This window comes from Lytechinus variegatus, chromosome 13 (genome assembly GCF_018143015.1).
Source record: "Lytechinus variegatus isolate NC3 chromosome 13, Lvar_3.0, whole genome shotgun sequence".
Taxonomy (NCBI): domain Eukaryota; kingdom Metazoa; phylum Echinodermata; class Echinoidea; order Temnopleuroida; family Toxopneustidae; genus Lytechinus; species Lytechinus variegatus.
This window is the reverse complement of record NC_054752.1, coordinates 33,930,265-33,942,137: the sequence shown is the minus strand read 5'-3', so window position 1 is coordinate 33,942,137 and position 11,873 is coordinate 33,930,265. Positions and strand designations below refer to the sequence as shown.

At 36.7% G+C, this 11,873-nt stretch overlaps 1 protein-coding gene across 2 annotated transcripts in view; it reads left to right on the top strand.

Annotated features, from left to right (window-relative positions):
- The first annotated feature begins 1,308 nt into the window (after positions 1 to 1,308).
- Positions 1,309 to 11,873, top strand: part of LOC121426226 (ankyrin-3-like) — a 33,002-nt gene continuing 22,437 nt past the window's right edge. Inside the window, exons 1-5 of one of the 2 annotated variants that reach the window (XM_041622447.1) lie at positions 1,309 to 1,364; positions 2,331 to 2,568; positions 4,822 to 5,025; positions 5,363 to 5,397; positions 6,565 to 6,669. In XM_041622447.1, coding sequence (XP_041478381.1) covers positions 2,370 to 2,568; positions 4,822 to 5,025; positions 5,363 to 5,397; positions 6,565 to 6,669 — 543 coding nt within the window. In that variant the 5' untranslated portion in view covers positions 1,309 to 1,364; positions 2,331 to 2,369. Of the gene's footprint in view, positions 1,365 to 1,834; positions 2,569 to 4,821; positions 5,026 to 5,362; positions 5,398 to 6,564; positions 6,670 to 11,873 lie in introns of those variants that run through there. The other variant, XM_041622448.1, reaches the window with a different exon arrangement.

Genomic DNA, 11,873 nt, shown 5'->3' with positions numbered 1-11,873 from the left:
TATGTATGTATAATCAGGGACTCTCTCCAATGCTGAGGTCAGAAATGATTTAAATAGAATGGGTATTTAAGCGCTTATCGTCGTCTGCCACGTCAGAACACCCGCCATTTTGAATTTAAAAAGACATTCATTGGAATGTATTTTGTTTCTGTTGTTACGCTTCTTCTGCTTCTTCTTCTTCTCGCGTCGTCCGTGTATGTAAATGTACATAAATAAATATTTCTGAAAGGATATTGCATGAAAAATGTAATTTCTGGTATTTTGAGTCAATATAAGCGTATTACTTTTTTTTTTTTTTTTTTTTTTTTTTTTTTCAGAATTAAGTGATCGTTTTGCGCGTAGATTTCATAGGTTCTCATAAACTCTGAGTATAGTCTTTCGTAGTGAATTCTATGTTTAATTCTCAAGAAATTTATTTTTGCATTCTCTTAGAAACGTAACTTTTCAACTCCATTTTTACACAAAGTCCTTACCGTGGGGGGGGGGGGGTCCCACGCCCTCTACCGCTCGATCGCTTCGGTATCTCACGCTGTCAAAAATATTGTGCCCCCTTCGGGATTTTGCCCCCCAAAAAACTGAGTGTTCCGGCGCGCCTGTACACATCATCTAAAGTACTGGAACTACATAAACAAAGCCATGTCAATGATTTTGGTGATAAATATTACTCTTAGTCCCATTAATGTTTCACCTTCCACCCCGCTCCCTCCCTTGAATCGGAACCTTGGCATTGATGTACAAGAAAAATCTCTGCCAATCAAGCAAAAACAAAAAACAAATACAAACCAAACAAAAAGACACTGGCTATTATTCTCCCAATACTCTATAACATTATTATCATCATTAATATTATATTGTTATCATCATTATTATCAGTGGCGGACCGTGACCCCGAGGAGACAAAGCATTGGGGGGGGGGGGCACGGCATTGTTCACAAACAATGCAGTGCCCCCCCCCCCCCAATGCTTTGTCTCCTCCGGGTCACGGTCCGCTACTGATTATTATTATGATTAGTTATTTCATTATTGTTCTTTTTTATCATTATTATTATTTAGTAGTAGTAGTAGTAGCAGTTAATTTTATGACATTATAATCATTATTACGATGTAACTCGTAAAGTGTTATGATGTATGTATGTTTTTTTTCTTTCATTTCACCCATTGATACCATGAGACTGAATTTACTTTGAGAGGGCTAAAGTCTGAGTTCCAAAAATTTTCAACTTCACATGTCACTTCCAACGAAATTTTCAATTCAACCGGAGCTATCGTTTGCGATTGATCACGCATGCACGATAGCGATATCGCCGGATCTTGAGATCGCGAATTAATTAATTGGATAGGATCAGGATGAGGGAAATTTACTGGTGATATGTTACTCTCTCGTGCAGTCAGCTAGTGTAATTCTGCAATTAAAGTGCAAAGCTAAAGGATTTCAACAGAATCATTTCATTTTAGTTCACTCTACGACAAGTTTATGACTTCTTAAACTGAACCATTTCTTTTTGCAAATTAGTATTTCATTTGACGTGGTACGGTACCGGTACGGTACGGTCATCTGGCTCTGACGACACGTTGGCACTGAATCGCCGGACACCAGCCGCACAGAGACAGACCAGTCTGAGTTGGCCTAGACCAAAAGCTTCAGTCTCCGTATTTGGTTGTTCCGCTGAACTGCGTTGGCTCACTCACCAAACGGGGATTATTATAGTAAAATGTCAGAAATTGTTGAATAAATCCCAGAAACGATGGTTATTCCTGTCTAACTCTACTAAGAGTCACTCTGAGACTGAGAGTGAGATCGACACGCAGCTTTGCTGCTTTGCCTTTGTCTTTGCAGTTTGTTTGGAGTTGGACTTGGTCTTGGATTTGGAAGTTGGAACGCAGCAACAGTGCCAACAGTCACGCCTTTGGCTTTGCCTTGGCTCTGCCGAAGCCGTTTGACATAAAAAGGTCGTCGTCGGCAACCCTTCAACTTACTGTTTATAAAATAAGGTCTAACAAAGTTAGGCATAGCCATCCCTAGACAGGAATGACCGTAGTTAAATTAGGAGCTGATCTTACTCAAGTGAAGTAGATCTAACGTTAGACAGGAATAACCGTCGTTTCTGGGGATTTATTGAACAATTTCTGACATTTTACTGTAATCCCCATTCACCGACGGTAAAGTGTGCGCGTGGGCTCGCATTTGTTATAACACCAGCACTTTTGTCAATCCAGAGTCCAAACTTTGGGACTATATTACACATCTATGTATGGTGAGTGGAGCCAACGTAGTTCAGCAGAACAACCAAAATACAGAGACTGAAGCTTTTGGTCTAATCTAACGTTAGAGTCCTTGACTTGAGCCGATATTGAAATTGTGCACCGAAATGGAAGAAAATGTAGAGAAGGCTTTCGGGAAGCTGACAGAGTTCATCTGCAATACAACACATTACATTCAACCAACTTACGATGCGGCGATGTTGGAAATGAATCATATACTTTCTTCAATTGACTTGGATAAACTGAAGGAAGAGTGGATTGCCATTGGAAAACGAAGCATTCAACTCGCAGTTGCAGCTGCTGATGGTAGGTTAAGATGAGAATCTCATACGCTTAGGAAGATCATGTAAATTTGCTTCATAAATTGAGCTTTTTCCCTACATGTAGTTTCAGATTTCGTTTTAGTATTTATATCATTTGGTATTTTCTTGAGGCAAACAAAAATTGTACGGTTATGTGTGTTTATGATATGGAGAACCTGATACTATCAACTATGGTAGTGATATCCACAGTAGATATCAAAGTGGTACAAATTTGGTTGAGCCTTGATAAAATGAAATAAGTCATTGACAACATATACAGTTGATTACTTTTGATCTTGCATGGTTCAATTCTTGATGCAAATTACAATGTGGAGTTCTATTGAGAATAATGTGACATCTACAGTAGATGCCGAAATATTCAATATTTTAATTTAAATCAAATAACAAATTATTAAATCAAGGCCTTCACAGCAAAAGTAGTCTATGTCTTTTTCTTCACTCATTCTCCTTTTCTTTATGTACCAGACGCAATTTATAATGATGTCAAGTTTTCTAATTCAGACAATATCTTCAGAAGATGACGAAGTAGGGAAAAAAATCTGACCTCAACCACTTGAATCAAAGCATTCCTAGCATACGTTCATATTTAATTATTTTTGATCAACAGTTTTAAATTATTGATGCAAATTACATTACAACTTACAATGTGGAGTTCTATTGAGAATAATGTGATATCTATATTAGATGCCGAAGTAGTTTACCGGTATATTTGAATTGAACCATGATGAAATATCAAATTAAAGCCTACACAGCATTAGTGTTTCTTATTTTCACTTACTTTCTTTTTGCCCCTGTAGATTGCAATTAATAAATGCAAAATTTTAACAGGGGCCAAATCTACAGTAGATGTGGAAGTAGTGAATATCAAAGTGTGCATCAACAACTTTAATCAAAGCTTTAATAATACCATTTTTTTTAATTCAGTTAGTAATTGACATGTTTGAATTCTTTATGAAATTACAACTTTCAAAATGTGTCATTTTATTGAGGACAATGTTATATCTTAAGTAGATGCTAAAGTAATCTACAGTGTATGTTTGAATCTTGAATCATAAAACCAATGCCTTTAGAGTATAGAGATGTTTTGGTTTCCCTTTTTCACATTTCATTGTAGACTATGAGTTAATATGGATAGTATGGTATCTTCTACAGTATACAGGGGTGTAAGAGTTCAGATTTTTATCTGATTTCAGATTTTTTTGTTTTGATTTTCAGCTGAATTTCAGCTAATATTTGGCTTTCTTCTGTACAAAAATGATGGGAGCTCTTTCTATTTATACTATTTCAATACTCTTCAGCTTTTTTCAGATCTTTTTATTTTTGACCACTTACACCCCTGAGTATAGTAGATGTCAAATTATTGAATTGAGCCTTGGTGAATGGAATTAAGCCATTCACTGTACAGATGGTATTTTAAGTTCCTTATATAATGATTTATTAATCAACATGTTTCATTTTTAATGCAAACCACGACTTACAATTTGCAATTTTTATTGAGGTTATTGTGGTATCTTAAAGTAATGCATATAGAGCCTTAATGAATAAGGACTTCTGCTCTATAGATGTAAATTCTTTGATTTTAATTTTTTCATTTTTTTTTTTTTTGGGGGGGGAGGGATGAGGGTTGACAAATCTTCTTGTGCAAAGTGCATTTTTTAAGCAATATTTTTGTTCGCAAAATTTTAAAGATTATCATTTCAAAAAGCAAAGACAATATTTTGTCCTTGGCCAATTTGAATTTGAGGTTAATAAGAAATAGAATAAAACAAAATAAAATCCCTTATTAAATTGAATAAATTCAATGATTTAATCTTTTTGGATGACATATCTTGTCCACCAATCATGTACATCTTATTTATTGTATGTAAGTCACTGATTTTATGAAACTGTGACCTGATTCGGTTAGTTTTATTTTGCATCATTCTTTGCATTTCATTGTCCTGATAGGCCTATATGTACCTGTACATGGTTTGTAAAAAAACAATTTGTACATGCATTGCATGTGATCTGAAATTCCTGTTCAACAGGATTCTTGATTTAATGACTCTGAAATGATTGAAATAGCTTCCTTTGTTAAAGTTTGAAGAAGTCAGAACTTGTTCTTCCCTCTGTAACTTTTGTCTAGTACATGTACACCAATTTCCACCTTGTAGTACACTTTACTAAGTTAATACACTTAAAATCAAACTTGTAGCACAGGAATCTGTAAAACTAATTTGCAATATTTTCCACCCAGGCATACTGAAAGAACTTCCAAGGCTACAGGAGAATGTCATGTATTGGTTGCAGGAGATCATGGAGAAAGGAGAACAGCTTTCAAGGGATGTTAGCAGCAGAACCATGTGGACAGCATTTTTACTCACTATTGCTTTCATCTGGATCATTTCTCCAAGAAATGATAGGGGCAAGATGAAAAAGGAGTTGGGCAGAGATATAGAAGGTAAGTTATGTAATGCAATGTTACTTAAAATTGTCCTTTCCTGTATTGAAAGTAACAGCATAAAAACTGGGATAATTGCATCTGTTATTTTTTTTCCTGTTCTCTATTATGCTTGGTGAATTTTCATGTTAACGTATATTTACAATGCTAAGGTTATTAAAAAGGAAAAGAAAACTAAATAATTCACATGAATACAAGCCATGCTTTTTCATTGAAACTCAACATTTTTACTGATAGTGATAAATTATTATGTATTCTCTACCAAACATCTAGTGGAAAAAAATTTCAATAATATTTTTCTGTTGGAAATAAACTTTTTTTTTTCTTTCCCACCCAGACCATATGATTCTCAGCCTCTTAAATCTTGCAAAGGTAGGATTACATTATTTGGTGATAGTTTGAATGTACAAGAAAATGCTACAACTTGCTTTATCTAATGGCTATATTCGACAGAATGATTATTCTAAGAAACATGTTGATTAATTGATACTAACATTATCTGTCTTTAATGAATACATATCAGAATTACTATAAATTATTAAATGGTTTTATGTGAAGTTAGTTGTTGAGGACAGTTTATAATGAGAACATGTATTAAATAAATTTTATTCACTGGAACTGTACATATTTCTTAAATCAATACATGAATCCATAATGGCAATGTACCCCGTGAATATAGACATTTATAAGTATAATTCAATTCATGCCAACTCATTTGTAATTCTGAAAGATTTACTTAAAATGTTGTTTATGAGACCCGGGGGAGCCACTTACATTGACGAGTGGATACCATGCGCGACCTAAAAAACACGTAAAAAAGATGTCTTTTTCCACGATAGGGCACGTTACGTACGTAACGTGATAAGGGTGTCAAAAACACAAAAATAATGAAAAAAGGGTATCTATTTCGCTAGGAAAATTACGTGTTTAGGGTCGAATTTGCGGGGAAGATAAAACAAAATTAAAATGTTTTATAAAGGATGTCCTTTTTGCCCCAACACTTCGTGTTTAGAGTCTGATTTGCGCGAGGTGTAGAAGGTGGGGTCGTACTAAACCAAATAAGGTAAAGCTGACGACCGAAGGACCCGTAACAATAAAACATTCCTGTACTTGTTTAGGGGTTTATTTCAGGGAATATTTGCCAAGAGTATCGTTTTTTTTCCAATACTTGTTATGGGTAGGATTTCACACGCCAATACTTATTAAGGGGTGCATTTTCAGAATATGGAAATTACGTGTTTAGGGTGCTTTTCGAGACCCCATGGTCGCGCATGGTATCCACTCATGAATGGAAGTGGGCCCCCGGGTTATGAGACGAGTTGTTTGTATGAGTAGGCATGAAACTGTTTTAATTCTTTTACAAAAAAATCATCACTGGGTATTTTTATTGAATCTAGGAAAACTATTAGGAAATTATTAGAGTGGTTCTTGGCATAAAGAAAATATGTATGGATGAAATCTACAGCAGCGACATGTTTATTACTGCTTTCATCTTTTGGTTTGATTACCTTTAGTTTTATTCTCTTTTGCACTCTATAGGCCTCCTATGTGAAAGCAAATGCTAAAGAAGTGATGGACATTGTAGATGTACTTCACGTTGATCCAAATTACTCAGTTTCCGAAGACAAGATGACACTCTTTCTGGTAAGCAGTCAGTCAGTCAGTAGCCCAAGGTTTTCTGGTTTTCAATCTTTGTTGAACAGGGTGGACCTAATTCACCTCAGACTCATGGTAATCACCCTTACTCCCTCCCTGCATTGAGTTAAGATTTAACATGAATTTCTTATTTCGCAAAATATTTCATTTAATATTATGTTCCTTATGTTATGAGTGAGTGTACCAAATTTCTCATTAAAAATGAAAGAAAAAACACCTCGGGCAGTCATTTTCAGATAGAAAAGAAAAATGGTACCCCATGTCTGCGTACTCATTCACTTTGCACACGATTCAGGGATTATGATGAGAAAGGCTGCACTTTGAGGCTGTCACTTGAAATGCCCTAAATTCATTATTTTTCACCATTTTGAATCGGATATTTTCATGAATACATGTCTATGTATTGCATGTGTAAAGTTTGTGCTCGTTGCGTATCTTCTTTTACAAGAATTTCGCAGATATGCATGCGTTTGCGTATCGCGCAGACTTGGGGGAACTTGCCATACACTGTTCATATTCGACCCAAGATCAATCACACAGTAGATGTCACTCCGGTTTGTGTTCACTTGGTCTAGCTGGGATAATCCTTGGATTATCTTATACCACATGGGCTAAACCCATGTGATCTATCAATTTAGTCTCATTGCAATTTGAAATCTACTACACATTTTCTATTACCCAATCATTCATTCCTTTTCATTTATTCTAATGCTTTGGTCTAATTGGCACTGTGCCTACATATTTATTTTTTGCTTTGTCATCTGAAAATTGTGAACTTCATATAAATGGTTCATCTATTTAGTCTAGATGGTTGGATATACCAAGTGGGTATGAGACAAAGTGGGTTTATCTGCCTAATTAGAAAGTATGCAAAATGTAAATGGACTGAATGGCCAGTTAGACAAATAGGTTGTGGATGAGACGAAATGGAAAGTAGATGAAGCTGGTGTAGACCAATTTCAAGTTTACTGTCGTTCCATGTATAGGCCTCTATCATAATACTTGATTGATAGGATTGAGACATCAGAATTGATTTTTGAAACAATTTAAAGCATATTGTGACTTAATCTGGATGTAGCGCTGATGTCAGATCTTGGGACTGAAATTCCCAGTCTGGTAATAGATTTGGTTCTGCTTGAAATGAAAGTAGTTACCACTTGCAATAATCACACAATCATTCAATATCTATATGTAACATAAATTTAATTCAGAGCGACCAGCTCTATAAATGTACATATAGTTAAAGAAATTGAATAATCAGAATTAAATCATGAGTCACATGCATATCAACATAACATCAAACTGTTTTCAGCAGTTAACATCAGCATGAATTAACCTATACTGAATATGTTGCAATATGTATCTAATGAGAGTGATTTATTTATATTTAATCAAGGCCTAATAATTCGGCATCCAAACGTGACAATATTCTTGGTTATTAATTCCACCAATTAAGTTTCATCAAAAGAGGGTTTATACTTGGATGAATACCTACACTGGACCGTAGTATATCTAATCTGGTTATAATTTAAATAGTTCAGAATAAGGACCCCTTCGACATCGTCAATGACTATCGTTGGTCCGATGAATATAGTCGTCTAAGAGCGAGCTGCGGTGGCTTCGACGACGCGAAGTAAAGCGAGCGAACTCTCGACGAAAAGCCAGTCCAGATTCGCGGACGAAATGATGAGGGCTGAGAGCCACAGTACAAAGATTGCTACGATGAATCACAAGTCACGAACTCTGAGTTCAAGGATGAAGTACGAGCCCAGCTCGTCCCTAAAGAGAGTAAATAAATAACCATCTCCTAATAGACAAGGTCCAGTAATAACACTATAAATGTTCACAAGTCAGTTAAGATATACTAGCTTGAATTCACTGAGCTACTTACGGAAAATAATGTAAAAACAAACTACGGTATCTTTTATCCCTAAATAGCAAAAGGAAATCTCTCTTCTCATAGAAGTATAACTTCTCAGTTCAATGAATATTTACATCAACTATATCATATACAACATCAATACACTGATCCTGGCTATTACTCTTGTTCAGTTCACAAGCCATATATCACATAACTATCAGTTTAAAATATATGGGAATCGTCATTGTCATTGAGCGTATAAACAAACAATTCTTCCATATAAAATGTCTACTTTAATAACATTTAATTACTTCATCTTTATATCATTACTTCATGTTTAGTTGGTTTCACAAAGTTTTCATTTATGAAATATGATTTACTATACAATACAACAAAGCATTTAATATTCTTTGCACTTAAGTGTTCAATACTCCAACATTAATCATAAGCAAAATAATTACTGAATTTCTGTTTTCTTTGAAAACACTGAGTTTTGCTTTTAATTACAATAATTAATTATACCAATAAAATAGTGAACTTACAGTTCTTTGGAACAGTCGTGCCTGGTGAGATGAGGGCAGAGGTGGTGGCTTTACCTGGCCTGTGCTGCCTGGATCCAGCCTGCCAACGATGGGGGATTAAGACTCCGCTGTGCCTGCACTACACAGCCTGCAACATACACCCAAAGTAATGGCCTACGAGAACCACACCCTCATACTCCGAGTTAAGACCAAATGTGGAAGGGTCTTCCTCTCCCGAGGATCAAACGATTTCTGATTTGCTTTTACTCAAACACCACTCCATTTTGACTCTCACAAAGACAAAGTCATTAACATTCTCAATATTCCTCTGCTTTACTCTTCCACGCTGAACATATCCAATTAAAACTACTTAACTATCCAAGCTTTAATTTCACCTATTCAAAACTCCCATCTCAAACATTCTCAACAGTCTTTTCCTCTCATACATAAAAACAAACATCTATAGAATTTTAGAGCCCCATTGAACTTAACTAAATATATCAAGTTAAATGACCCAATGCTCATGACCTAAGATTGTCAAGAAGTCAAAGTAAAATTCTAATCCTTACACCCCAGCGGGTTTGATCACTTACTTAAAGATACAGTTGATTGACTCTGGGGCTATGACAAGAGTCAACCACCCAAATTCCTTTTATTATATACAAGCTGAATGGTTACTAGGGGTTAACACTAAATAGACTTACAGTCGCATTGTGACATATCTCCCCTTCCTTCAAGAAATTTCTATAATTTTTGGAGTGAGTTTCTCCGAACCTGGAAGGAAAATCAAACGATTAATATATATATACAAATATAAATGTATTTACAAGAAAACCAAAAACACTCATTCTGGTTTCTGCTTCATGTAGAATCATTATCCGGTATCCTACTTAGGTAGTCTGCACCGACGTTCTCTACACTTTTGATCGCTGTGATGGTGAACCGGAACGGCTGTAGTAGCAGAGCCCATCTCAGGATCCTTGCGTTTGCCACCTTCGACTTGGCAATACATTTCAGAGGTTGGTGATCCGTTTCTAGGTGGAAGTGCTTGCCATAGAGATACGGTTCAAACTTCAGAACTCCCCATACAACCGCTAAGCACTCACGTTCCATGACTGAGTAGCCTTGCTCTCTTGGAAGTAGCTTCTTGCTGGCATAGGCGATCGGAAACTTCTTACCTTCTGTTTCCTGAAGCAAGATTGCCCCAAGGCCATTATCTGAAGCATCGGTCCTCAAGATGAAAGGGTGATCTAGGTCTGGAAGATGGAGGATGGGTTCTCTAGCGAGCTTCGTCTTCAAGGTATTGAAGGCTGCCTCTTCTGCATCTCCCCATTTCACGAGAAGTGGTTCCCCCTTCTTCGTTTGATCAGTCAAGGGTACTGCTATGGCTGCAAAATTCGGAATGAATCGCCTGTAATAACCTACAAGACCTAGAAAGGATCGAAGTTGCTTTTTGGTCTTCGGTCTTTGAGCTTCTTGCACTGCTTCGACTTTGTCTTGCACTGGCCGAAGCTCTCCTTGACCTACTCGATGACCAAGAAATTCGATACTTACACATCCGATTGTACACTTCGTTGGTCTGGCCGTCAAGTTGGCCTTCTTCAGTCTCTCGAATACCTCCCGGAGGGTATCCAAATGTTCCTCAAAACTTACCGTGTGAATCAAAATATCATCAATGAAGTTGTCTACATACTTCAATCCACGGAGTAGATCTCTCATAATCCGACTAAAACTTGCTGGAGCGTTAACTAGCCCGAAAGGCATGCTTCGAAATTGGTACAAACCTTCTGGTGTCACAAATGCCGTCAACTCCTTGGCTTCTTCTGTTAGGGGCACCTGCCAATAACCTTTGGTTAAATCAATTTTAGTGAAATACTTGGCCCTAGACAATTTAGCAAATATTTCTTCCTGATCGGGAATTGGTTCTGCATCAGTTGTGGTGACTTGGTTTAATTTGCGATAATCACAACAAAACCTAATAGACCCATCTTTCTTTTTTACCATAACAACAGGGGATGCGTAAGGGGAATTGGACGGTTCCACTATCCCTAAATCCATCATCTTTTGAACCTCTTCGTTCACCTTACCTCGCAGAGCATGTGGCAATGGATACGGCTTACTCTTAATGGGCTCCTTAGTGACAAGTTTAATGTCGTGCTTACCTAGGTTTGTCGATCCCGGCATATCTGTCAAGACTTCTTCATACTCATGTAAAAGAGAGTTGACTTTCTCTTGCTGGTCATCATCCAGTTGTGGACTGATTTGCACATCGTTGAGTGATTCTGTAGGGTTAAGATTAGGGAGATGAAGAATGTCTTTTCTTACCGAAGGGTCCACATCTTCACTCTCTCTTTCACAATCCCCTTATAAAAAAAATTGAATGGTATACCATTGACTACCATTTATCATACACCATTGATATACCATTGGAATACCATTCGCACAGCACCCACCATACACCAATGGTATACCATTCAAGCCTCAATGGTATACCATTCAAACTAATTTAAATAATTCGGACGTTACTATTACCATATTCATGAGCACCATTTACCATTCATATACCATTGATCAAACACCATTCACCATTGATCTACCATATGGCCACTATAGACAGGTTTACCATTGACCACCATTCACCATTCAGCCACCATTCACTGGCCTAGCATTTACCATTCAGCCACCATTCACTGGACACCATTGGCCTACCAATTACCTTACACCATTCGCCTACCATTCAACATACACCATTCGTGTACCATTCACCATATACCATTCGTGTACCATTCACCATCCGCGTACCATTCATC